Source organism: Echeneis naucrates, chromosome 21 (genome assembly GCF_900963305.1).
Source record: "Echeneis naucrates chromosome 21, fEcheNa1.1, whole genome shotgun sequence".
Classification (NCBI taxonomy): domain Eukaryota; kingdom Metazoa; phylum Chordata; class Actinopteri; order Carangiformes; family Echeneidae; genus Echeneis; species Echeneis naucrates.
Genome location: NC_042531.1, coordinates 18776105 through 18803973, shown reverse-complemented (window position 1 = coordinate 18803973; position 27869 = coordinate 18776105). Strand labels below are relative to the sequence as shown.

The window sequence follows — 27869 nt, the reverse complement described above, 5'->3', positions numbered from 1 at the left end:
CTGTGATGGACTGGTGACCTGTACAGGGTGACCCCGCCCTCAGCCAGTGTGAGCTGGGATTGGCTCCAGCAACCCCCGTGACCCAGAAACAGATGTGAGGGAGAAGATGAACAATAACAAATTATGTTGCATATGAAAACAGATTTAAAGAAAATTTGACAAATTACTTTGTATATTTGTTTCTGGACACGCAGAAAAGGAGCACTTCAACCACCCGCTGGTAATTTAACTAGATGTGTCACAACAAACACCAGAACCACAGATGGACATCACACAAATGACTGAAAAACTTGACAATACTTAACATACAAGCTCAGGACAATGGTAAAAACAAACAAATGCTGAAAAGGCTCCCGATGCAGCGGTGCACAAGTGTGTAGAGAGAGTACAAAATCCAAGCTCAGCCTGCTACTTCCATTTATATCACTAGATTTGGTGGATATTGTAAGCCTTTCCAAAAGCATATATTACCTTGGATATGTGACAAACCATGGTTAACTTTATTCATTGCTCTTTAAGTATTGTTGAAGCACGTAATGGCATAATAGCAATGCACTTTCATTTTGCGAGACTCCATTTTTGGTAAACATAACAGACTGAGTTGCCGTTTCATAGTACATAGTTATGTGTTCAGAAATAACAAGCACAGAGGTTTGTTAATATGACTCCCAGGAGATGCCCTAAAGTAAAGAATTGATGTAGATGGCTGTGCCGTTGCTCTGTGTTGATCATGTCCTCTTGCTGTACTCCGTATGAGTCTTGTGAGATTTGTAAGTGGGATCTTGCTCAGTGTTGTCACACATGTCCTGCTTGCTGACTCTGGGAGTTCACACGTACAAAATTGAAGTTAAAGATTATTTATTACTCCCAGCTCAGAAATCTACATTGACCCACTGCAGCACTTGGCTCTGGTGTGTCCTCAGGAATAGAGGAAATGGAGAGTCTGTGGAGAGACACAGAGTAATGGATGCTATATAAGTTATATATATATATAGCAAAATGCCTTCACCACCAAGCTCTACCATGGTCTCTAGATACATAGGGTTTGGTATAGAAACCATACTTGGACACAGAGACCAATGTTGCCAGTAGGATGTCACCAGCAGCCCATTCTTGGCACCCACCAGCTGGCTGTCCCTGAGGAGGATCTCTCTTTGACCAGGCCTTCCCAAGTTTTTAACACTATAATTACAACAGGCCACCTGGTCCTTCATGAGTTTTACTATTATTTTTTTTTTTTAATAAATGTGTCAGAAAATAACCTATATTCAAAGAATTATGTATTTTTCTTAGGAGAAATGTACCTATCAAAATCTAGCAAGTGTTCAATAACAAGAAAGAATTGACATCAGGTTTTTCTTTATTAACACAAGTCGATTGATACATGTTGTCCATCTATAGGCTCCTTGAGGCAGTTTCTGCCCAACTTTGTGGTCCCCACACATCCGCTTTTTTTTTTTTTTTTTTTTTTTTTTTTTTTTGCATAAAGTGCAAGGTTTTCTCCCCAGGCTTGCCTTCTGTCTTTTGTCTGTGGGGGGGGGGGGGGGGGGGGGGGGAGGGGGCAGCTCCAGAAAGCCTGACCTGTCATTGGCCTCTGCTGCTGCCAAATGCTGAGCTCCTTATGGAAAATAAAGCTCTTAGTGACAGCAATGTCCAAAAGGTGCTGGAAAACTGTCATCGGCCATCGCTTTGTCCTTGTGTGCACCTAATTTGTTCCCAGCATCTGATCAGAGGTGTCCACTACCTCCATTGTGCTTGTTATACTCACCCACAGCTGTGGCTCTTGGGACGGGGACTCTCTAACTGCCCATCAGGATGCACAGCAGTGCAGATGGGGATCTAAATGGTGTCCGTCCACTTTACAAAGAGCAGGTCACCATCTTGGATCCACCCGATGGAGCCTCTCTTTGATCCGTTGCCCAAACCATTCCTCTGAGTTGTTGGGACACCAATTCTGCTCTGCCTGTAAGTCCCCCAAGCCCCAAACCACTGCTGTTTCAGACAAAAGAACAGGAGAGAGCTGGTGTAAATGTAGCCATTCCACAGATAGTCAATTTTCACCAGCTTCATCACCACGCCAAACACAAGCCCCTTCCCTGTGCACAGCCTGTAGTCAACGGTGCATCCATTCACATCAGCTGAAACCAAAGACTTAAGCCCCCACTTTGTCCGCTTGGCTTTCATGTGTTGTCTGATCGTGATTCAAGCCTTTATGGCAACCATCCTCTCCTCCACCTATATGTGCTGCTTGGGATGGTAAATGTTCTTGCACCTGTCTCTGATGAGATCGAGCAGAGCCGCATCCTCCTCTAGATCACTCACAATATAAATTTGATGTGATTGCAGTGAATCTGTCTCTTGACCTAACTAAAACTGGAAGGGGAAGATGAAAAATAGTTTTATTCCTCCAGCATGTTGTACACATCCATAAACAGTGACATGCCACAGTCCAAACAAACTTTTGTTTGTGTATATGTGTGTTTGCACACAAGAACTTGAGTACCTTGGCATGAAGGAAAAAAAAAAGAAAAAAGATAAAAAGTATCATGTGGTGTTTGGGTGCCAGTGGTGAGAGGGGGGGGGACACCAGGACTACATCTGGAGATAAATCTGGGTGGATGAAGGTTGGGAATATCAGGGCCTGACTTTTCCTAATCCTCTGGGGCATCACCAGCAGCATCAGCACCACTAATGCATTGGCCATGGCCACAGATCCGATTCCTACCCTGATGTGCACCACCACTGGCACTAGTAAGTGGCCCGTCGACTTTTATAAAAATATAAATATATAAGATTAGATAAGATCTATCCAAGTGAAATCTGCTTCAAGAAAAAATTTTCAAAAGTTTAAGAAGAGGAAAAGTAATAAATAAAGCAATGATAAAGCAATTTGGGGCAGAGCCAATAAGACAACTTACACCAGATTTTGAATAAGGTTATTGTAATTGTAATAAATTTTTTGGAGTATAGAAACCGTATTACTCTGCTTGAGATGATGACACTCCTCCTGTGTATCCTCCTTCAGAAAATTCTACATGGGACGAGCTCTCCCTGGTAAAGCTCCTTGACATTTCCACTTTTACTTTTTATAAAATCAATAATCAAATCGATAAAGAACTATACTAAATACTAAAACAAGGCAAAGTTGGTGAATGCTCACAGAAAAAAGGGAACAAAAGCAAAAAAGATGACCAAAAAGCACTCCAAAACTCTCAGAAATTTTACTAGCACTCTTATTTTACAAAGTTAAAATATGAACAAAGCGATAATATAATTACAGAGAAGACTGCTGAAATACTGCTGTGAGAGTCACAGGTTGTATTCTCACCGTTTCGCAACTGCTCTCCCACTGTGCTAACTTCTACCCCTCCCCCACAGGTGACCCCTGGCGATACAGTAATTTACGCTAATTTAATTTATGTACGCCACTGTAGATCGAATCAGGAGAGTTATGGGAGTTTTTCTTTGTTCTCATTGAGGCTGTCAGATTTGGCTGGGTGTCTTAATCATCTGAAAAGGGGACTCTTTAAATTCTCAAAAAATATTAAAATATATACATGTATATAGGGGCAGCATGGTGGCATAGTGCTTCAAAGAACAAATCCTCCTCAGGGGTGGAACAAGCTCCACATGTGCACTGTATACACAACAATCCAGTCACAGAGGTCATGACAGAGACCAGATCAGTTTAGGATCTGACATAACAGGCCTACTGTTACATATTAGCTGAATAAAGAGTAATTTTGTACACGTGAATGTCTGCTTTTTCTCAAAACAGTGTCTCTGAAGGTATACAAGTGTATAGTGTCTGATTTGGTTTAACGTTCAAAAACTAAAGTTAGAAATGTTGAATGAATTAACAGTATGCTATATGAATGCATGAAACGGGAGGTCAAAGGTTATGAGAACAGGCAGGAGATGACAATGCTGTCGTTTGCTCGTGGACATGTACTGCGCTGATTCTCTGGTCAGCTGTGGGATTATCCTGCCTCTAGGATCCAATCATCTCTTGGGGCATTCTAGCTTCTTTTCACGCTAGTAGCAACTTGAAGTGACAAACTGCCAATCTGAATCAGGAGAGCTGTCAGGACAGAGACACAGCAGTTTAGATGCACAGAGAAGAAAACCGCTGAGAGCCATCACAGCAGCCGTCTCACTTCCTCATGGTGATCCAGAAATTCACAGAAAGGTCTCCTGGACACAGAGAGGTGCCAACACTGGGAATTCATAAGTTTCCAATGCTGTTGCTCTTATTTCACTGTTCTCTACAGAACTGTGTGTGTCCTTGTTGTACTGCGTCTGTATGTGTGCGTCATTGGCTGCTGTACGTAATCATTGACAAAATATTGGGACACTTACAATTCTGTCAGTTAATACACCACTTCTCCCAGAAAATCATTGCAGCACAAATGCTTTGTCATTCCTTTTCTTAGCATTAAAGCAACACAACACATGTAGGAAAAAAAGATCAAATTTGACCTTATTCCACACAAATCTCCAAAAATGGACTGGACACACTCAATTAATATTTGGTGGCATATCAACTGATCGCTCCCTGGAACTATTAAATAGTTTCTCAGACTTTTCGGAATTACAAAGTATACCTTCTACGAACTGTTGTTTTGAGATCTCTCCACATGTGTTTTATAGGATTCAGGTCTGGGCTCGAAAATTCCCAATTCAGGACTCTCCACACCCAGTGTTGTGACACTGGGCCCTTCATTGAGCCCCAAACTTAGCAAGTGACCCCAAATCATCTGTAGCCTTCCATGTTTGACTTCACTTGACTTCATTTAAAGCGTCATATTGCTGTAGCATTATGAGCATCAGCAAAAACATTATAAATTGTGAACACATAATAAAAAAAAATATATATTTTTTTTTAATGTATGTACATCTAATTACATTGGTCATGGAAAATATAACTATTTTGGAAGTCATTTCTCACGTGCTTTCCATTTGAACAAGAATGCCAGATTATATAAAAGTAAAAAAAAAAAAAAATACTCTGAAAGGAAATATAAGTGTCCTGAAATTATTTAAGAGAATGGGACCTCCCTCTTTCTGATCTTTCCCTAATGTTATCCCATGATGGGATGATACTTATAATAGAAAGGTTAAGAAGTGGGACAGTCCATTTTCAGGATGTACAAAATGCCCATTAATCGAGGCATGATTGTGGAAAATCAAATAAAATCAGATTTATTTGTACAGATCATAACAAAGTTACATCAAGGCACTTTACATATGGAGCAGGTCTAGACCAAACTCTTTGTAAAATGATTTAAAGAGAACCAACAGATGAGCAAGGAAAAAGGACATTTTGTGCTGTACAATTGTTTGTCTAGTTTCCCATAATGCATCACGAGAAGCAGTGAATTATCGATGGTCACTAACCAAGCAATATATACCACCATGATTGTGCCTGTCCCAAGATAGCGAACCAGTTTGTGTCCAAAAGGGTTTTTCAATTTTACTGAAGAGCTCACTAAGCAGTCCCTTCATAGGCCTCTCTGGATAGTGAGTTTATATGTATAGTGAATTGTGAACGACCCTGTTGAGAGGACTCATATGTCGAACACAAAATCCCTTCAGAAGGCTAACTTTGTCCCCTGAAATGGTCAGGTGAAGCACTTACTAGTGAAGCGCTGGTGTTAAACAAAATAAACACCTTCCGAAAAGAAATCGGCTGGCATGCTGAACAACGTGACAAAGCTTATAAATGAAAAATATTAAGAGGAGCAAACTCAAACAATATGTGTTTGCTCAAGAAGGACAGGTTTTGGACGTCTTCTTTCTGAACTCAATGTCTGAAGAAATTTGTAGGCAGATGGAGCATAATTACAAGTGATATTAAAATGAAGCATTTAACTGTGCTCCATTAAAGAGAAAAGTCAGTATAATAGGATTTTATTGTCAGTACTAATGCAGAGCGCAAGAGCATGAATGATGATTACATAGTGACAAATGATGTAATGATGGACCAACACGGTCATATGATGAAGCCTGCCTTGCACTTGGAGTCTGTGCACCAACAGGAAACTTCTCTCCCATTACGGGAGGAAGACATTTCCTCTTCTCTGACTGACCCCAGGACACACACCACGGTTTCCAGCCCTGCAGCGCAGCTCCAGTGTGATGTCAGGGTAGCATGTGTAACGGGCTTTAGCTTCAGGTCCAGAAGTATGAAGTAATGTCTGCCGGGCCATCTACCCTCGCTTTGCCCAATTCTGCCACTTGCAAGGTTCTTGAAGCACCACGCTGTGAAGAATGAAAAGTGTCTGAATGGAAGGGATTGCTGCGACTGAGGCCTAAACAAGAGTAAATTCTGGGGTCTGGATTTACGAGAGCCGCCTCTGCCAAATGGAACTGAAGTCTCTGAATGCAAACACTAAAGGAGAAGAGCTAACTTGGGGGCATAAAACTACTAAATATACCATTTGAAGGTTTCTTTCCTTGGCACCTGCTGTGGGATAATGTCAAAATGGCTTTGAAGCAGATGGCAATGCATGAAATTACTTTGACACAATTACTTTGTATGGTGACAAAATTTCCAACTTTTTGGCCCAAAATACAATTCAGACACAAAATTCCAACCCACTGACATTTAAAGGCAACTTGCAATTTCCTTCCCACCCACATATGCAGCTGCATGGTGAGGAAACACACTTGTTCCACTGAACAACTGGCATATGACAAGACATTTTATTCTCAAGCCCCAAAAGGCTAATAAGACATTCTCTGCATTAATGCCTGATCGCAAACTTCCTCCTCCGCAGTCTCTTTATTTATAGCTATAGCCTGCTCTCATTTCGTTTTCTTTCAGGGATTCATATGTACAAAAGATCCATTTGGGTTTTCCACCTCCCACAAATATGATTATTGTGTAGCATGTAAATGAACAACATATTGTTTGGTTGCTTCCAGTTCTATGCTAAGCTAAGCTCCCAGCTACTCTCACTCACCTTTCAAATCCTTGTTAGTGCATAAATTTAAACCAAAATACAAACATGGGAGTTGCAAAAATAATTTGTTGTCTTGACTGAAGAAAGCAGCAAAAAAAAAAAAGTCTAATGGTTTTTAGCCATTATTGAATGACATCTCAGTGTTTTATTTTTTAGGCCTGAAGGGTGTAACTTGATGCAGTTGCTGGGAGGAAAGTGAAAAAAAAAAACAAAACAGACATATCCTATTTGTTGAAATGATCCTTTAATTGCTGATACAGCTCAATACAGTCTCCAACACAAAGATTGAACCTTAACGTTTTATTTTTCCCCTCAGTCCGCCAACAGTGTCTGTTGTAATGAGATGCAGTTCTTTCGTTTTAGTCACTCTGGACCTTGATACCCGAATGATTACAAAATTACATTTATTTGCCCATTTATATTAAGCTTGATATTCACCTCCTGTGCAATTAAGAGACTCCCAAGAAATCGATTGTTAAATCAGCGAATGCCTTAACACCACATTTTATGAGGTATTTCGGTTTCTTATCTACCCCTACTGTCTGGGTGATCATATCTTCCCCAGACTGTACTTCATTGTCATATCACGTGAGATCTAACTTTCAAAACAGGGTCCTTCCACAACCTTACCAATGTATACAAGGCCGGTCGGCTACCACACAACAAATGTTTGTCTGCTCATTCGTTGAGTTCAGTAGATTCTTTGGACCAAAGTGAGGATTCAGATCCTTTCTTCTGCAAATATCAAGCTTGCAGTACATGTCGACCTCTTTCTAGTCTTGTTCCTGCCTGAGAAAATATTTGCCATTGCTATAAATGGGAGATGCTGTCCAAACAGCACGTGCGTTGCCTTTCACAGGCACGTAGCATTTACCAAAGTGTCTATCTGCCGTGCGCTTTTGTTTGCTCTGCTGCCTACACTACACTATGCCTTCATTTTGGAGAAATGGAGTTGTTTTCTTATGACCACTCCTCAACTTTTCTTTGCTCACAAGCACATTATGATTATATTATGTGTACATGTTTCTTAGCAACTCCAAATGAATGGGCAATAGCTGAACGATGTTGGAACATTTAATTTTACACTTAAGTGGAACGACCTGATAGTGCTGCGCTGAGAGATGTTTTAACTGTGCTCCTGAAAGATCCATCTTTCAGAGAGTCATTTAGTCGAGACATACCACAGACAGGTGGTCACATTTTCCACAGTCAGTCATTTTCCTCAGTCATGTGTACTATTCAAAGGAGAGAAGTGAAAAGAAGGCCTATTTTTGGAAGGTTTCTGATATCCAGTACTAAGCACTGGGGGATTACAGGATTAAGAAAAAAGAAGTTTTTGCACTGATTAGTAATTTTATTATTTCAAAAAGGTCAAATTAGGCATTATCTTTGTGATCGTAAGAGGGCCAGGTTTATTAAATTGCCTAAAATATAGAGAGTTAGGAAGCAGATGCACTCATATAGCTTATCATCTGTGTGTAAGTGGATCACGGCAAATTGTTGTCAGGGGTGTGTGCACAGGGCCCTCAGAAAGTACTAAGACCCCATCAATTCCTTTTCACTATTATGTAGAAACCTTTGCTAAAATGGTTTAAACAAATTTATTATATAAATATACCAATCTTGTTTTCGTCAGACCGCAGAATCTTGTTTATCAGAGTCCTTTAAACCCAGAATGATGGAGTTTAGCAATGTGTTGGCACAGTATTGAAAGACAGAGTGTCAGAGGGCGAGAGAGACTAGTATTCATCTGATTTAAGACCACACAGTTGCATACAGTTTCTGCTCAGGGAAGCAGGCTCAGTAGCAGTGGAAGCAGATTATCATGTAATTACTCCAGAGAACACCAAACAGCCCTGCAGCCAGAAATGTGGCTCTTTCCACTCTCCTTTTTTTAATCAAACAGTGGCTCCAGCATCCAGTGGAAATTTAATCAGTATGTAATAAAAGGATTGGCTCTCTCCTCGGCGGTTCTACAACTTCAGTGTGGATCCACTTTTAACAGCAGAAAAGTTCACTTCCTGTTAAACTTCAACTGTAACTTGCATTGATTAGGCTTGAAACAAGCAATGCTAGCTGCTCGCAGCTATCAGTTCTGTTGATCCAATTTGGTTCAAGCAAAAATCTATATTTTTACGTAACCATTGGATAAAGTGGCTGTGTGTTCTGTGTGAGGCCATCCCTCCCACAGCAGCAAAATCTGAATAGAAGCCCAGACCACGCCATGAGAGCCAGTTCTGGAATGGCTAAGGAGTCTTACCTAAAAAGTCTCCTGTGTTCTGTCTGAATGATTACTGCCCCACAGCGCTCACACTGGTCATCAGGAAGTGCTTTGAGAGGCTGGTCCTGCCGCACATTAACTCCTGAGTCGCCGCCACACTCGAACCGCACACTGCTGCTCCATCAGGAAAGAAGGATTGTGCCTCGGAGTGATCATTTTAAGTACACTGTGAATAACCTGGCTGATGAAGTCTTTTACCGTCTTTCAGCGCTGTTTATGTTTTGGCAAAATTTCACCACCCCAGTTGTTACATGCAGCAGGCAGCTACCTTCAGTTAAGACAAGCTGTAAGTCAGAGTTATGGACTGATTGAGTTTGCTACATGCGAAAATAGGGGATTTCTTTGCTCCCACGGTTGTTGAGATGATAAGATTTCAGTGGTTCTTTCTGTGATCACAGAATGAAATGCAGCTGCTTTTATTTGTTATGACCATTTTATGCCTTAATATTTCACTCGGGCAGCGTGGAGGGACACAGACGGGAGGAACAGTACACCAGAAAGAGTCCAGCCTGCCGTGAGTTTCGTCTCACAGACTGTCTGATCTCACGGAGCATATCTTTGTATGCTTATTTATATGTGGGCGGGGCATTTGGGCCATGAGTATATATCAAAGTGACTATTGGCATGCTATCTAATGACCATCAGGGGGTGTAAAACAAAATCAGCTTGTATTGAACTAAATGGGAAAACGGCCCTACTTCCCTCTGGATTTGAAAGTTTAAAGGGTTTTGGGGGGCGTTGTATGAATTTATTGCAGTAGGGATTAACTGGTTCATACAGTCTAGAATCAAACTGGCGGACAGTAAGCACTCAGTGTGTCCTTATTGTCTGCATTCTAACCACGTTGCCACCAAAATCAATTACTTGATTTATGAACTCGCTAAATGTTTTCCTGATGAGTTAATGGTCTCAGTCTCTGGTTTCTAATATCAAGTCTTGATGTTGATTATTTAAATGATGGTCCCATTTAGAGGAAAGCAGGCTATAAAGCAGGGGATGAATAAGGGTGCGGCTATGATATGATTGACAGACTGTGCCACAAAAAATGACTTGGCTGACAATCTGGGCAGGGTTTGGAATCAACTTTGTTAGTTTTCCAAAAACTGTGTATATATGTTTTCATATTCTCATCTGAATATGTGAATTGTCATCTAGTGGTGACGTGCCGAACATAAATGGGAGCTTTCAGGTCTCTGTGTGTTTGTGGCATGGACATAACACTCAAGATTTTGACATAGTAAATAGTGTGCGGTTGAGAATGTTTGTCTCTCTGTTTGTGTGTATGGCCGTGTTATCACCCTGGCAACCGATAAATGGTATTGACATTTTGTGAGTGTATGCTTGCAGATTACAGCCCACTTCTCTGGTCCTGAACTGGAAAAAGATTCACCCCGCCGTGTAGGCTTGCTGACACGGGGGCCTCTTCACCGGGTTCAGTGTCTCTGGGGGGCCATGCAGGGAACATGTCTTTGAGTAGCATGGGAACAGCCGGGTTCAGTCTGGGAAAGGAAGCAGGCTGTCTATTACTGTTGCACAATCAAATTAGCTCAGAGTTGTACCGATAAGAAACTGGACCAGATACTGCAAAAGCTTGTTGTGACCATGTACACGTGGTAGTTGGCTAGTACATGAACCAGTTGAAGCATCTTCAGCACAAGCTTACTCAAGGTTTTAACAAGGGAAAAAAAAAAGGGGAAAACGACAGCAAGGTATGTATTTTCTCTGTATATCTATCAGCTTAAGGTTTCAGCATTTTATATCAGCATAACATGGCTGGTAAATGTACTGATTTTATTGTCTGTTTCTTGTGCTTTATTTATATACATGAAGCAAAATATGTGAAACCTATTTGCTTTATAGAGGTTGATCTCAAATATTCCATATGCTGTAACTAAGTGAGCAATTTAGGAAATAATAGGAACACACACTCTATAGTATAGAAGTATTTTACATGCATTTCATTTCTGCACATTAAAGGAAAGGGAGAGAAAATCCTCTTCTCACAGCGTTCCCTGCTAACATCTGTTTTCAGTGTCTGCCTCCCATGAGATGAATTCATTAATTCGTGGGAATGTACAGGAAGCAGATGGCCGTCACGTCTTTCTGATACAGAGCTTATTTATTCTCATTTTATTTATTTTTGTTTTCAAAATGTTGGGCTGGACTTGGGGTAAAACCTGTTAAAATGCAGTAAATACGGAGCTGGGTATGAGTTTAAACCAAACCGGGTCACTTGTGTATCAGCTCTGGAGCAGAACATTTTTGGTTTACAGATCATGGATTTCCTTTGTAATTCACAGAGACCTTTTCTCATCCTCTCCTCAGTGTGGGAACAAAGTGTTCCTGTTAGCCTGACATGACAGATATCCTCAAACAGAGACAGCAAACATTTTGGAAGATTAAGTTGTTTACAGAGGAGGCAAGGAACTCATTCTCTATCTGACTTAACCATTATTTCACTTATTCTTATGAGTGAAAACGTGCGGTGGGGTCCACTGCATTCATAGTTTGTGGCCCTCACTTTATTTTATGCATTAAATACACATTTTCAAATTTTGTATCTTCTTTTGTAAAAAAAAAAAAAAAGGCACAGTACACACAATGTTTGACTGGAGAATCAATTAGATTGTTTCTGTTGACAGATGGTGATGATCATTTGTTTCCTGACACTTGTCTTCACCTGGGCAGGTAAGCTCTGACGTTGGTGAGTGAGGTCGGTCGCGCCTAACTGCTGAGGTTTGATACACATTGTCAAATCACCTAAACTTAAACTTATGGATGTATACGTAACACCAAACAGTGCACATTCTTTTATTTCAGCTTTTCCTAATAGCACCTGCAAACATCCTTATTGTACCTTTTGCCCATTTCCTCCATATGGTATCCTATTATGTTTGTTTATTTTTTTCATCTTAATGCGTGCCATTTTTTCCATTGTCAGCATTTTTCCAGTAATTGACTGTCATTTAACTGCATACATGAAGCAGGAATGGACACCTGATCACCAAAAAGGACCAATGCCTACTTTCCTTGCAAATCTCAGGGATCATATACCTTCACACATCTTTTTCTCCAAAGCCAGTTGTTTTCATGTAAACGCTCTGCACCCAATGAGCCACAGGCCCTCCAACAATTCTGCCCTTGCTTCCATTGTTTATTTTTCATTTTTGGCTTGATGAAGAAATCCACCAGGGAGAATTCCCTCCTTGTCCTGCAAACTGGTGTATGCATGATGTGTTTTGCTTTCACATGTTTTACCAATCTACTGTAATTCCCAAGATGAGATCTTTTCCCCATTTTTTCAATTGCCTTTCATTAAGGTTTAATTCTTCATTCAAGACTAATATCATTTTAATGTAGATTTTCTTGTCAGCTATGGTGATGATCTGCATCACAGTCTGCGGCTGATTGGAGGGATCTTTCAGCGATGAGTGTTTTATACTCATTCAGTTGAGACAATCTATAGTTGTAACTGTGGCAAAGAGGAGTAACCAGGCTGTGTCTGTCCCAGCGCTGACAGGATGTTGGCTTTTCTTAGTCATTGACCTTTAGAAGAGAAAGGAGGAGGAAAAGGATGCAGAAATTCTCATGTGAACAAATGTCATTTACTCACGTGAATTATGTTTTCAGATTTAGCCACTTAGAATGAATTTAATCTCATTCAGTCAGTGGGGAGTATTAAGTGTCCAAGGTCGCATAATCTCTGTTTGGCAAAAAAAACAAAAACAATAAAACAACAAATGTGGACTTTGGTGGAAAGCGCTTTAGAGAAGTACAATCTTCTACATCTGTGTATAAACAATTTCCTGTGATAATAAGCCTGGAACAACTAGCACAGGTCCTAATTGAAGACAGTTTTGTCATTTTCTGAAGATTAGTTTGTTTATACTTATCATTAGGCAACTGAACTTGTGGTTATGGTATTAGCTGGTCCCAAAAAGGATCAGTACTGTTAACTCTCTCTCATGTTTGGTGCTGTTTCCTCAAGGAATGGCTGCAAAATTTATTCCCCCATGTGACCACCACATGTTTAACAGTAGAGTTGACAAGTGCTTGTCAGAATTCAACAGCAGCATGGAGCTGAGCGGCCAACAGGACAGGTGCCCGTGGCCCGCTGTGAAAACGTAAGTTTGGATTTCTTTATGTCACAATTCGGCTAAAGTGGCAGTGATAGAGTTGGGCCTATCTGTTAACAAATACCGGACTCTAATCAGTTGCAGTTGAGGGAAGACGCAGTGAGCCCAGTCAGTGATTACACAGGAAGGCTTAGTAAAGTGGCACATTACACCGTTTTTATAAGCCTTTGAGTAAAGATATATGACCTTGAGTAATGGGAACGTCAGATACTTTACTGTTTCCTGACTACTACAGATCACAGCGACAGCTAATAAGTCATCATTTAATGACAGAGCTAGACTCTTGCTGCAGGGCTCCTATTTCCAAAAAACCCAGTTGTTTTTGGAGACCTTCGCTCTAGCCATGCTACCTACAGTGGACTAATTTTGGCTGTAGTAATCAATTTTTTTGTGTTAACATGGTTTGAGGCTGCAATCTCATAGTCCTTAAAATGGCATGTTTAGGGTGGAGCATCCATCATCTGAAGGAGCCCAGGTTGATGATCAGTCCTCCAGATGTCAGCCTCATTGGATATTTTCCACACTAAAATCTCATTGTTAGAACTGCCTGTGACATTTATGCTGGTTTTGTGAGGCTGTGGTCGTTCCCCCATCCAAACGGCACGACAAATCAAAAATTAGCAGTGAAATGTAAGCTGCCTCCTAAACATCAGTGAGTGATTGTTCCATCCATAAAAAGCTTGGAGTCGCCATCGCTACATTTGTCTGGCTGATGTCAGCTTGCGTTATCTTAAAGCACTTGAAATATCTCAGTTGCCTCTTCTGGTTTTGCCACAATGCAAAAGCTGCATTCTGAAGCTTTGAAGGGCCTCAGTGGAGTTTTTTTCAGCCTTCAAATGTTGATTTCATGAATGCATTACTTATTAAAACTGTCATATGATATCAAGTTTTTGCAGTAAAAATGGTTTGGAATATTTTAATGATGTAGCATATATACGCAGTACAAATAAACCGTAAGATGGACGAAATGCTTCATGTAAATACATGACAAAGATTTTTCTGTATATATACCATCTGGGCAAATTTAGTACAGAGACTTCTCAATCAATCTGGGACAGAAATGACAGGTCGGCCGGACTGAAACTATAACGCGGTACAAATGGGAGCCATAATAACTGAGCATGTAAGGATTGCTTCCAAATCTTTTAAATTTTGTCAAAAAGCTATGTAAAATGTTCTTTCACCTTTTCTCTTCCTCTGCAGCATGTACTACAACCTGACCATGTGCATGGAGTTCTTGGCCAATGTCACTCGCTGTCACGGCTCTATGGTAGACAAGGTCTTCCTGGATGTCCATAAGACGCACTTTTCTCTCTGTGGACAGGTCCAGGACCCTCCACTCACTACTCTCATCATGTTGATAGCACCTGCCATCATCGTCACATTGCTCTTACCTCTTTTGTGTACTTGCCTAAACAGCTTTACGATAGAGATGCCTTGCAAACTGTAGTGTTCATGGAGTGAGATGAGAGAAACTAAGCATGGACCCTTTTCACAAACCGGAAGGCATCATAATAGGGATAAACAATTCGAAAACATGACGGCGGGCACGGATTCACCGGTAACGAACATAACCTCTCGAGAGTCACGGCAGTTGTAGTGTGCCTTTTTGTAGCAACTCGAAGAAAAAACAAGCAGGACCAGCTTTTCACCAGTTTCTTACTGATGCCGTTTAGCGTAAAACAAGGCAGCACGTTTGTGTGTGAACAGCATTTTCAGCCCGAGGATCATCAACAGTCTGACGGGGGGGGGGGGATCGTGAAACGCCTGAAAAGTGATGTTGTACCATCTCACTTTAAATGGAATGATTTCATTTAGATTTAGATTTTTGATTTAATAAAATTAATTGCCTATAAAAATGGTGTAGTTATATTCTGCCTGATTATTTTTACAGTGATGATTAGCCGTGTAATAAGTGTGACAATGTATAGTGAGCCGGTGATTGCTGGAAATATAACTCCAGGGGTCACCTGTCGGGAGTTATTTTTTCGATAATCACGACTCACAGTCATTATCCCTTACATCAAACACTGATCTGTAACACTTTGCTCTCACCACTACTTCGCCATCAACAACATTGGCGCTGAACAAATAATATTAACGTTTGACAGACGTGCAGAAAAGGCAGCCTTTACAACAGCTCTGACCAAAACGTTAGACATACCATAAAGAACAACGCTGATTGCAGACTGGGTAGGTACGGAAGCCTTACCCTCGTAGTCATGGACGTAGTTCTCGTAGAATAGCTCGTATCGTTTAACGATTTTTGTTGAAAATCTAAATCTGCTGCCTTGTTTTATGCTAAACGCCAGCGCCTTCGTTTTATAGCCCACAGCAACCGTTTCCTGAGATCGTCAAGTCATTAAGAAACTGATGAAAAGCTGGTTCTGCTTGTTTTTTCTTCGAGTTGCTACCAAAAGGCACACTACAATTTCTGTGACTCCGAGAAGTTGTGTTTGTTACCAGTGAATCATGTCCGCCATCGTGTTCTTGATTTGTTTATCCCTATTATGGCGGCTTCCGGTTAGTGGAATGCAGAAGTGTGAAAAGGGTCCATTCTGGGGATCATGCTAATTTTACAATTGTGACTTTGTTTTTACTCACTTTGCCAACTTGGGGGCTCCTTTTTTTATGGACCATATCACATGACTGTGAGATGAATGAATGAGTGTGACATTAACAGCTTTCAGACTTATCAACATGCCTTTTAAATGAATCATTGAAACTTTTAAGTTATTTAAACGTTTATTTTGATAGGTCTAAGCTACTTGACTGGTTGGAATCCATGTTTTACAGCATCTTTATAGAGGTGGCGAGTGCAAACTTTGCATGACCCATACAAAAATATAACTCTGATTGAAAAACTGCAGAGGAAGAGTAGAGCCTTTAAAAAGATAATAATAATAATAATTAAATGCATCCATACACGTGTAAAAACAGTTCAACACTAAACGCTCCACTAGTACTCTTCTGGAAGTATGTATTTACATGCATGACTGACTGTCAGGCTACTTATTTATGTTGTAATAATAATGTCAATGTCAGTGTCCTCTGTCTGTGTGGCTGGGCATTTCTTATTCTGTATCACATACTCTGATATTTATGCATGACTATTTGAGAGCTTTTCTGTCAATATCTGAAATGTATGGAATGTGTTTTTTTTGTTTTTTTTTTTTAGATAGTTCCATCCCTCCATCCCCATCTCTCTGGCCCGAACAGTAAAACCATAATAAGCATTTCTACTATTTCCAAGTAAAATTTGACATCAAAAGAGTAATATTTTCCTTATATTTGAAACACATAATAAATATTTATTTCAGACAAAAAAATAACATTTTACAGTTGTTTGAAAACCACTTTACAGCCATAACAGGGTTGACCTGCTATTCAAGTATCCACATAACCCAAGTGTCAGTCAGCGTTATAAATGCAAATATACTGCATTTAATAAAATCATCAGATCAGTAAATCAAATGACTGTTGTGTAGACCCCATGAAGACCATCTGCGTGTTATCAAAACAATGTAAAGCTCTAAATGTATTCAACTTGAGCACTGAATCTAATGAGTATCATGGAGGCCATTAATGCTGATCTCAATGAGAATAAACCCTTAAATCTGAAGCTCTCCCTGCCCAGCATGACAGGGCGTCAAAGTAAAAAAAAAAAAAAAAAAAGGGCATTGAAGAGAATCCACCATCACACTTTTTTCCCCAGGGACTGGAGGACTACACCAAAAGCTAGTTGTACAAAAATACTGAACTCTGTTGGGATGAACATGGTGCCCTGTTTCCACATGTTCGTAATACATTAAGAAGCATTCCTCGACAGGTTGACATTGCTTGTTGCTTTGAGTTTGTGTCAGTGTTGCTCTCTGTGGTATATATGTTAAATGCTTGCTGTAAATTTAACAAATAAAGTGATATTTTAATTCAGATGAGTGGTATGGCTGAACAAATACTATCCAGGTGGCGTCATCGTAAACAAATAATTTAATCAAATATATAAGATTCCCTAAGGGCATTTTTTTTCACTTACAGCAAGGGAGAACAAAATGTGTCAATCAAGACCAAAAAGAGGAATTAGGAAAACGATCCTACTAATGAACTTACCCTTTGGTATGCTATGCACTTAAAAGAAAATTGAATTGCATTCCTGTTGTTATAACTAAAATTCTGTTGATCTTGAGAGTATCAACTTGGCTAACCTTCCTTCTAATAGATAGGACAGATCTAGTTTCACATATCTGATTTATAGTGAAATAATATTTAAAGCTAATAGAACTCTGAGATACCCAGACGCGCCCACTCAAACACATTGATGTTGAATTAAAAGAGGCTCAAAAATAACAGAGCCGGAGATAACGTTGGGTGGTCTGCCCCACTACTGTGGCGGTATGAAGTGACGAAATATGGGGAACTCAGAACATTGACATGGCAAAACTTAGTTAAAGTTAAAGGAAAAAAAAAAATTATATATTTTCTTTTCATATTGTGTGTTTCAACATCCAGTGCCCAGGCAGCACCGAGTGGCAGCACCACACCTTATTTTAGCTTAAATAATACCCACAATTCCATTTTTTCCCTTGTGTAAATACTGAAAGGATGTTTTGCTAAGTAACAGTCTGGGTTTCGGCCTAGTCAGACACACAAGTTCTTGTCATAACAAGAGCACGTGGATGTAATGAACAGACTTTACAACAAAGGACATCGACCACTGTGACTCTTTTCCCACGATGATCGACCAACAAACAAATGCATAGCTACAGTGAACTTGAACTGCCGATGCCAAGAAACAAGTCCTCTGGATAATAAGTGTCGAGGCTGTCGACATTATTTTTGATCTGATTCTTTATAATATATTTGTTGGCCCTATCATTGCTCTTGCAAGTGTTATGCCTTTAATTAACATGGTATACAGACCTGTGCTGTTTCTGTATGGAAGTGAAATGATGACAAAAATGTTAATCGGATGAAAACAAATTAAAACTGATAATCAAGGTAACAAGAAATTACATATTTATGTGCTTTAAGAAGAAGCTTTAAGTCAAAGCCTTTTATGAATCTGTTTTCATTTTTCTCAAGCAAATTAAACAGAAGTGTAGGTCTTGAGAGGATTCGAACGCCTCTTCCCAACATTATTTTGGTTGAAGGCCATTAGGTTCATAATTGAAATCTTATAGCCAGATGATGTCCTGGGCTAAGTTCAAGGGACTGTTCTGCTTTAAGTTGGAGTTTATATGAAAGGAATATGAACTGCCATAACAGAGAATGTGTGATTAGAAGACAAAGTGCAGGAGAACTATACTGCCAGCTACTATTAAGGAAGCTGAGGTCATGTCCTGTAATCTTTTACATTTGACTTCATTTGAATTTAATTACCTTTTCTCTGTGGGGTGTGTGTTTGGGGGCTTGCTTAAAACAATCATGATGGAAAAAGTCTGGCAGCTCTATTTAAAATTATATAGGTTTTAACATCTTGGCAAAGAAGCTGCTGAAGTACAACTACACATAATCCTCAACATTTCGTTCAAGGCATCTTTTCATTTGTTTTAGGGGCTATTTTATACCCTTATTCAACAGGAACAATGCAGCGTAATGGGGCCTTGACATCCTGTAACTGACCTGTCTGGTCAGGTGACCTCATGTTTGGGGTTCAGTACGGTCATATGGTACTTGCTCTAACCACTCAGCCATCAACATGCCCCCCCCAAGGCATTTTTAACCCTAAACAATCACTTAAATTTGTTGGTGGTCACCCATTAGCTTTGTCGTTAAAATACTTCCATAAATTGGAGTCAGCTTTGCCAAATCTATGGAAATTCACAAGCTTGAAAACACAGGCAGCCAAACATTTACATTCAGTCATGTCATAAACACAGTGGGGCCAAATATAATGGAGAAAATACATCTCAGCCCTCAAATTTACCATTCTTGTCTTTGTAAACCTTGAAGCATTCACACGTGTTTGAAAAGGTCCATTAACAACACAGCCAATTCGAGATGAAACTGCTATGGAGTGCTAATGCAAAGCACATTCAATAGCTCATTAACTTTTTGAGCGGCAGAATTAAATACAGACTCCAGCAGGTGTACACTTCACATCAAAGTGAAGCTTCAAGTGGAGGTCTGAGCAGAACAATGGGGGATGGGGATTGGTGGGGGTGAAAAGATTGACTTACAGCTAGAAGTTCACGTCGCTTGAATGGCGCAAACACATTATTCTCCATTGGTGACTTTCTTTTCTCCGTTGTATGGCACAAAAGCTGGGACTGTGTGCCATATATTTTACATTGTAAGTGTTGGGTTTCCTTGCCTGCTTTATGTACACAAAAAAAGACGACAAACTAAAGGCTGGGAAGCAATATTTACAGATTGAAGGTCAGTTTCCCCTGAGACAAAATTCTTGCATGGCTTGGAATGCAGGACATGGTTGTGTGAAAACAGATAAACTAAATGTTGTGGTCTAAACAGGTGAACGTTAATCTACTGAACCTTATGGCATGAGTTTTAATTTAAAGATACTCCAATCTGGGCTTCACTCCAACCTTTTTTTTGCTGTTCCTTCCTTGTTCTTTAACTGCAGCACCGATATCATCTGCTAAACACAACAAAACATGATGAGTTTTCTTTATCTGGCCATTTACAGAAAACTCTTCACCTGCCACACTCTCTCTCCACTGATTCCTGCTCACACTTCGTTTTTACAGATGCAGTAAAGGTGTTTGTGCACAACTCTGAAATGTATTTATTGATTAAACATTGATTGACTTGAATAGCGTGTGAGTGTGCAGAAATTATTTTAGAAGCGGTCCGTGCTCTGACAGAGAACATCCAAGAAACATCCAGGGAACATTTCAACAACATTCATTTAACTCACTTATGAGATTAAGTGTGTCGAGCACTGGGGATGTCAGACTGTACTGGTTTTAATGAAACCATATGTATTCCTTATACTCAGGGAGCTGTGCACAACTCATATGTTGTTAAGTGCCTTAGGAAACGTGGGTGTCGTTTTTATGCACAGTAGCTCTCACAAAACTTTTGACTCTGTGTGGCAGGCGTGAGATCTCTATAAAGAGTTAAACTTCTGAAATGGGTTCACAATACAGGAGGTGAAAAGTAAATCTCTGGGTATTTCAAAACAACTGTGAACACAGATGTTACAGTATAATTCCAAGCTCACAGTCTTACTATACAATACATCATTCATACATTCATACAACACTCAACTGTTCCCCAGCATTTTTAGTGCTATGTGTTTGCTTAGTTTCTACTCTTTCCCAGCCAGTGTTATTATATTATTCATGACATCTGTTAAAAATGCACAAGGCTGATGGAAATCTTGCAGTGAGGATGAAAGAATGGATGAATAATTACGCATTTTCAGTTTGAGTGTGTGTCAACCTACACAATGCTTTGCTGTTGTTATTTTGTTGTTTTTTTATTTTTTTTTAAATTTTATACTTGACTTTACAGTTTAAGCTATTTGGAGAATCTGCTGGGCCAATTAGTTCAAAGGACACATAATATATAGACAGTAGAAAAATAAGAAGGTTGAGACTATTTACCTATTGAGTCATAGATCCAAGGTCACAATAATAAGGTCAAGATTGGTATGTTGGGCATTAAACACCTAACAAAGTACAGTAACACCTCTTCGTGGTTTTGAGGGCACTACATGTAGAGAAAAGGTTCTGTGCCAGGCAGTGACAATAGTCACCCTTTGTCCGGTCGAAATATGTACAGAAAGGAAGAGGACAACTTAACCCCTCACTTACAAAACACTGCAACCTATTGGCAACACTGGTGGTGTAAAGAGAAAAGGCTGCTGAAACTAAGATGGCAGTGGATTTCTGTCAGGGCTTTGAGATTTAGGGTCAGTTTACCTGATGAATAACCCATCCACTTCCTGAGAGAAATCAAATGAAAGAAAACTGACCCTATTTCCCAACTGTTAGTGCAGGAAAATTTGCCTGCTGTCACCCAGGAGGTTGCCACCATCATTGCACTTATGCCCAGAACCTGTAGAGTCATTAAAGGGATTGATGAGGATTAAAATTGAAGTGAAAAGTAAAAAGTGGAAAAGAGAAAAGAAAAGTGTTGGTGTAAATTAAGTGTCTTCCACGTCAGGTGCTCAGAGCTAATTTCTGGCCTTGGACAGAACATTGTCTGGGAGGTTGACACAACACCAATACTATCACAGAGAGCTAACATTGGGTTCGCTCTTAAAAAAACAAACAAACAAACAAAAAAAAAAGCAAAACGAAACAAAAACTGGAATAAACAATGCTAAGAAGTTATTATCCAGCTCTAGCTTCTGTATACTTTACAAACACCCTAATGGCAGCTCGTCTCCCGCTTTGCTGCTGCTGAAGTGGAGAGGCTGTGATTGTTTGGAGGCAGAGGATGGGAGTCCCATTGGCTTGGCTTGGTTTGAAATCTATACCAGCATGTGGATCTCGTTGTACTCATCTCGTCCATCTTCGTCAAAGTTGGGAGAGTCTTCGTCACAGTCCAGCTGTAAAAAGACAAATTATCCTCGGTCAGTTTTCTCTCTGTGGTACATCTGGCAGAGGACAGCGAATCATAAAGGTTTAGCCCTAACCATAGTGGCCTGGGTCTGAGTCTGACCTGTGGCGTTCTCTTTCTGACTTGACTCTCTGTAACCAACTTCAGATTTTCTAAGCTCACAATTAGGAAACATCTACTTTGGTTTGGTTCACTTCAAACCAGCTGTGGGACTTTTGGCAGGAGGTCAGGCTTTCAACTTTTCAACTTCGGACTTAACTATTCGATAAAAACCTTTGAAAAAAATATGTTTACCCACTTCAAGGCAGTCTGTTGGAGCTTATCATGCTGTAGTTTAGCTTATTAACATGGGAATTCAATAGCGAAGAATTCAATAGTGTTAAATCGGATCATTATCGCCAGAAAAGCACATTTCAAGAAATCAAGAAAAAGAAGATTGATACTACTCAGTGTGTAGTATGCATGAAGCCACTGAAACCACACAGATTTGTATTTAGACAGTGGGAAACACTTAGTGGTCCTCTAAAGGCAAACGCAATCCACCTACCAGCCCTTTGAAGCTCATTAATCAAAACCTTATCTCATTTGTTTCATCCACAAGAGACCAAAGTTCAGAACAACAAATTGCTATTTTACATGACAGTTTATGCGCTGGCTCCATATTCACCACACACATTTTCTTTAGATCTAACTCATCTGTTCATATAAGATCACAGTCTGTACAAAGCGTCTCTGCTCTGTACATCACTGTTTTTGCCATGTGAGGTAAACTCACAGACTTTTACAGTCATCATTGTGTCATGATGTGAACACAGGTGACAAATGAGTATAAAAGTGAACCTTTGGTTCTGATGCCGTAAGGGTCAGTCTACATACAAGGTAGTTATTTCGCTTTACGTTTTTTTTTTTTTTTTTAAGGAAAAGGTGAGAGTTTATATAAGAATGAAGCTCAGAGGGTGGATGGGTCTGACATCCTGTAGCTCACTTAGGAATATTTACGTTTGACTCGGTTTTAATGTGTTCAAGGCCATTGGGTTCAAGAGACCTCTGGATGAACACAACACAAATGGTGGTCACTTAAAGGACCGAGCTGCTTGTATTAGCTCCTACAGAAATTGACATTTTAGAAATAGAGGGTCTTAATCTGTCAGCGATGACACATGGGTTTAGGAGCTCAAACCAAGAAAACACAAAGAACCCAAACCAAACACAAAAAGAAATATTTGCATATCATATGAAAATATTTGGATGAGAAATCTGTTCCTGATCACAGAGGAGAAAATCATCAGGAATGTCAAGTTTTAAGCTTATTGCATTAGGCAGATATAAAAATATGCCAACATTCATCTAATGTAAGAATTTCTGTGAAAGAAGTGTCCTGAAGCTATGTGCGATCAGATGATTGTGGCATAGATTCAAACATTCCTGGAAAACCTCTGCTACCCAACTCACCGCCTGGAGCTCACGCTCCTCAAAGATCCTCGACAGGATGAGGCGGCGCAGCGGCACCGTCATGATGAGGACGAAGGGGAACGCCAGGGAAGCCACTGTTGACTTCACCACCCACAAAGCCACGATGCACAGCAGCTGAATGATGGTGAACATGTTCATCCGCCATGTCTTCACCTGAGGAAACACACGTGGTGGTTAAAGGGTAGAAAACCAGAGAGTCCATTGAACACAGTTCAGACACAGAGCGGTTCCAACTGCTCCGCTGCATTGTGAAAATCTGACATGTTTTTGGCTCCATCTGGTGGGAAGTCCTGCATCTAGGCATTTGTCTTATGAAACTTCATCCAAATATTTAAACTTTTAATCCAACATTTTAAACTGCTAACAGGGGGCTTTTTCAGTATGAGGCATGTGAGGTCAAGTATTTAAGGTGTGAATGATTTAGGCAGACTGAAAACAGCCCTGTCAAAAATCCATTCAGACACTGGTGACGAATGAAATCACAACCATTAAGTTATGTCCGGAAATGTGACAATGAGTTTGTCTTTTGTTGCATATTTGTGAGCTAAAAAGCAGAAACATGGCAATCAAGGTACCAGTCATCTACCCGAAGTATGACACTGCCTGTATTTAGGTGTTCCATGAACCCCGTTCAGCTGGCACAGTCACCTCATATGTTTTCACACACGGTGCGCCACATATTCTGGTTTTTGTTCTTCAAAACCAGTTTATTTTCACTTCAAATCAAACCTGGTTTAATATCTCGAAAACCAGGTTCACCCCCCCCCCCCCCCCCCCCCCATCCACTTCATTTCCGAGCGCAAGTGCCCGCTGGATAATGTTCATGAGCCATCAGATAACAGTGATAAAACAATGACAAAGATGAGGACATTATTTTGATCGATGGAAAGAATTGATAGGTGTAGTGGTGCCCAGGCAGCCATACACCAAACTGTAGTGTTCATCTGGTGCAGAAAGGACAGGCTTGCTGGATGTGGAACCCTGAGCTGACTTAAGTGATCTGGCTTTTCTGACCACAATACAGGTATTAATGCTCTAAAGTGAGTCTGCCGTTCATCAGGGGCGTGTTAATTCTTGCTCTGTCAGAATGTTGACTTCCCAACACCCCAGGCACTCTGTTATATCTGCTCTGACTGAGTCGGCTCAGACTTCAGCATGCCTGGACTCTGCTGCAGTGACCACGCCGCTGGGTTTGGCTTCTCCCATCTCACCACTAATAACACAAGACGAGGGCAGAAAAACATTTGCCGTTGCTTGTGTTACCTTGGTGACGTAGATGTGGTCAGGGTGATGCTTGGCAGGCGTCACCATGAGAGTGATGCGTTCATATAGCTGGATGCCCGTCAGAGAGGTGACCCCCATGTACAGAAAGATACCAAAGAGCACGGCCAGAGGGATGAGGCGGAGCACATCTGTCATCACTATGGACATACCTGATGGGTGGGGAAGGGTTAAAGGTCAGACTTTCAGATATTAGTGTTTCTGAGACACTCACATGCTCACTAATGTGCAGCTGTGGAGAGAATTATTCATTCAACAAGGGAACAGCTCTCATGACAAATGCACTGTCGGTGTTGTTTATTTGAAACATACTGACTTTTCAGATGCATTGGATGAGCTAATCCAAAAATTTTATTCCTGATCCAAACAGCATTTCAATCAAACAAAAGATCAACAATAATCATGAGTCACTACAGTTGCGTACCGAAGCGGGTCCAACCATACATAAGACGGCTTTGGGAAGCCTACGTTAACGGAAAGACGATATTCGGCTGAGATCCGAGAATTAGGAGGATGATCAAAACGTTTGCATTTCGACTTTAACTTAGAAACTGGCTTGGTTCATTTTGCCATCAGTTTGTAAACAGACTATAGCATGATTTTAAGCCGTTGCATGGGCTGATTCGTACAGAGTTCCAGAATTGCTGTTCTGTACCTTCTGCTTCTCATAACAATCACTTGCCTGGAAATTCCACCCCTGCAGAAAAATATAATCCCTGCAGCCTCAAACCAAAGAGAATGACTGCTGTGGGAATAGTTGAAATTTTTCTTTTCTTCAGCTTGTTTCATACGCACTTTTCTTTTTTTTGAGTTGGTGTAATTTATGTATTGTTAATTCGGTAATTCTGATTTTGATAAATTCAACCGACCAGTAATACACAGTCCTCTTGGTTATTGCTGTTTTGCCTGTCAAGCTTTCTATTTTCATTTTATTTATTTAATCTTTATTTAAACATGGAGTCTCCAGAGATTAAAATCTCTTTTTCAAGAAAGGCATGGGAACAAGAAGCACTCACAAAGACAAAGTCAAACACAAAAACAACACTAGTCTATACACCAAACTAAGATAAAACCCCCAAAATATTTGGTGATAAAATCTATCTAATAATAAAGCTTTACAGTCTCTTTAAGAATTCTTTCAGGGAAGTCAGCGCTGGAACCAGTTCTGACATTACTAGTGAAGGTTATAATGCTCGCACGGCACACATTAGCAAGCGCAGTTCAAACAGAGGTAAGAGTGGCAGCTTTACCACTATGGTAACTGTTGAACCAGCGTGTTTCCATCTTCATACAGATGTAAACAAACTTCTCATTTATATCAAGCAGCTGAATACTTTGGCTGGAGTCCACTGACACTGATGGAGGTTTTTAGCTTTGCCAGCTGGCTCTGCTCTCTGTCATCTGCCTTTTTAATGTTCTGTTTCGAAACGAGAACCATCTAAATGGGTCATTCATTCATGATGTTGAGTTTAATGACTGGCGGTAAAGCCGCATGCACAGTATAACAGATATTATTAATTAACATTTATTAACTCTGGCAGTGGTCAACAACAGAAACACGTACTTGGACATGTAAACACAGTTGTTCGGTTAATGTTTTAGTGTTACTTATTTCATGCACTATGTTTTACTTTTATATAAGAAAAAGCATTGAGGATCATGAAAACGGTATGTTAACTCAGTTTTGACCGGAGTTCTTGACATTTTCCTGTTACTTCTCCTAAACCCAGTTAGTATCGCTTGTACTTAAATAGTTCTTATTAACTGCTGCCTCATACACAACATTTCAGCATGTATAGAAAACCAAAGTGTGACAAGCCTTAGCGTAGTCTGCACACCACCCCTCCGCCCTCCCCTCTCCTCTTACCTACGAGCACAGCCACGAGAAGTCCGGTCAGCCGCTGCTCTTTCACCTCCTGGATCATGGGCTTTTCGCCAGGCGCCGTGGCCTTGCTCATGACTGTGAGCGCGTTGACGTGAGTGACAGAACGCACAGTGGCCGCGGTAAGCCAGGGCAGGCCGAAGAGGGGGCAGATGGCGCCCAGAATGACAATAAGCAGCAGATCCAGGTGGAAACCTGAGCCTTTAACCAGACGACGTTCCTTCTTACTGACTATTAATCTGAGAAAGGAACAACGAGAAAATGTTACATAGCATTGACAGGTTTAACACCCAGAGTGTGACGTTGGAAAATAACAGGCTACATACGAAGTGATCTGAGTTTCCATAAAGATGAGGATGAAGACAAGAAGTGCAGGTACAATACTTGCTCCCATCATCCAAGTTGGAAATGGCTGTTTATCACCGAAGGGACTAATGAACCAACCTCTCTTGTCTGGGGATGTAACAGAAAAACCCGACGGCACGTCCAGTTTCTAAAAGCAAATAATAAAACACACCAATTTATTCATGCTGTAATATACATTAAGAGCTAGTGTGACCTAAAGGAGAGGCAGCTACCTGTGTGTACGTGTCAGTAATGGAGTAATCCACCAACACTGACACCAGAATTGAGATAGGGATGCCAAAGTCACCAATGATTCTCCTGGCCTGTGGAGATTGAGGAGCCAGACATAGATTACATCAAGTCAGTCACACTGTTCAACACATGGAGTTCTTTAAAAAGCTGAACCACAAGCTAAATATCTGCTACTAACAAGACAAAGACAGGCCATCTTCATATACAGTCTAAAGAGAGATGATGAATATGTCAATATCTCAGAATTAATCTGTAAAACACGTCCCCTGCTCCTCTACATTGTATTATCCACAGGGTAGAAGACATTTATAGTTCAAGTTAAAGCTTTTTTAAAAATGTACCTTGCCACCTAAAAATCGACTGTTTCTGAACTTCCTGAGGAAGAAAGCAACAAAGAAAGTGCCCATCATAAGAACCAGTGAGAGAAGGGCGGTGTTGGGCTGGTTGAAGACAGGGTCATCATCTTCAAGCTCAGAAGCTGGGGTGAAGTCACTGGGGTACATTGCCATCAGTGGATGTTCCCTAAATACCTGTAGAACCGGACGAGAGCCTAAATTTATTCTCCAGTACTTTAATATTAATAATAATAATGGTGGTCGGTATGGCTTTTTACATTCTTTAAAACTGATCCTGCAACAAGCATGAACTCGAGCGATCCTAATGACACCCATCTAGTAATGTGTATATTTTTTACACTGTCCCAAATTGTGGAGCTCAGTGAGCTG

The 27869-nt window shown here is 40.4% G+C and overlaps 2 protein-coding genes across 2 annotated transcripts in view; one reads left to right on the top strand and one right to left on the bottom strand.

The window, feature by feature from the left end:
• Positions 1-10754: 10754 nt before the first annotated feature.
• On the top strand, positions 10755-14918 carry LOC115062375 (receptor activity-modifying protein 2). Its single transcript, XM_029531025.1, has 4 exons — positions 10755-10955; positions 11889-11934; positions 13235-13370; positions 14586-14918. The coding sequence occupies exons 1-4, from the start codon at positions 10875-10877 to the stop codon at positions 14830-14832; spliced, it is 510 nt and encodes a 169-aa protein (XP_029386885.1). The 5' UTR covers positions 10755-10874; the 3' UTR covers positions 14833-14918.
• Positions 14919-21822: 6904 nt separating this feature from the next.
• The window catches only part of slc4a3 (solute carrier family 4 member 3), a 31642-nt gene continuing 25595 nt past the window's right edge, over positions 21823-27869 (bottom strand). The window contains exons 15-21 of the mRNA XM_029492912.1: positions 27486-27674; positions 27126-27215; positions 26874-27040; positions 26533-26786; positions 24648-24817; positions 23364-23537; positions 21823-21900 (exon numbers count right to left, since the gene is read on the bottom strand). Coding sequence (XP_029348772.1) covers positions 21823-21900; positions 23364-23537; positions 24648-24817; positions 26533-26786; positions 26874-27040; positions 27126-27215; positions 27486-27674 — 1122 coding nt within the window. The remainder of the gene's footprint in view (positions 21901-23363; positions 23538-24647; positions 24818-26532; positions 26787-26873; positions 27041-27125; positions 27216-27485; positions 27675-27869) is intronic.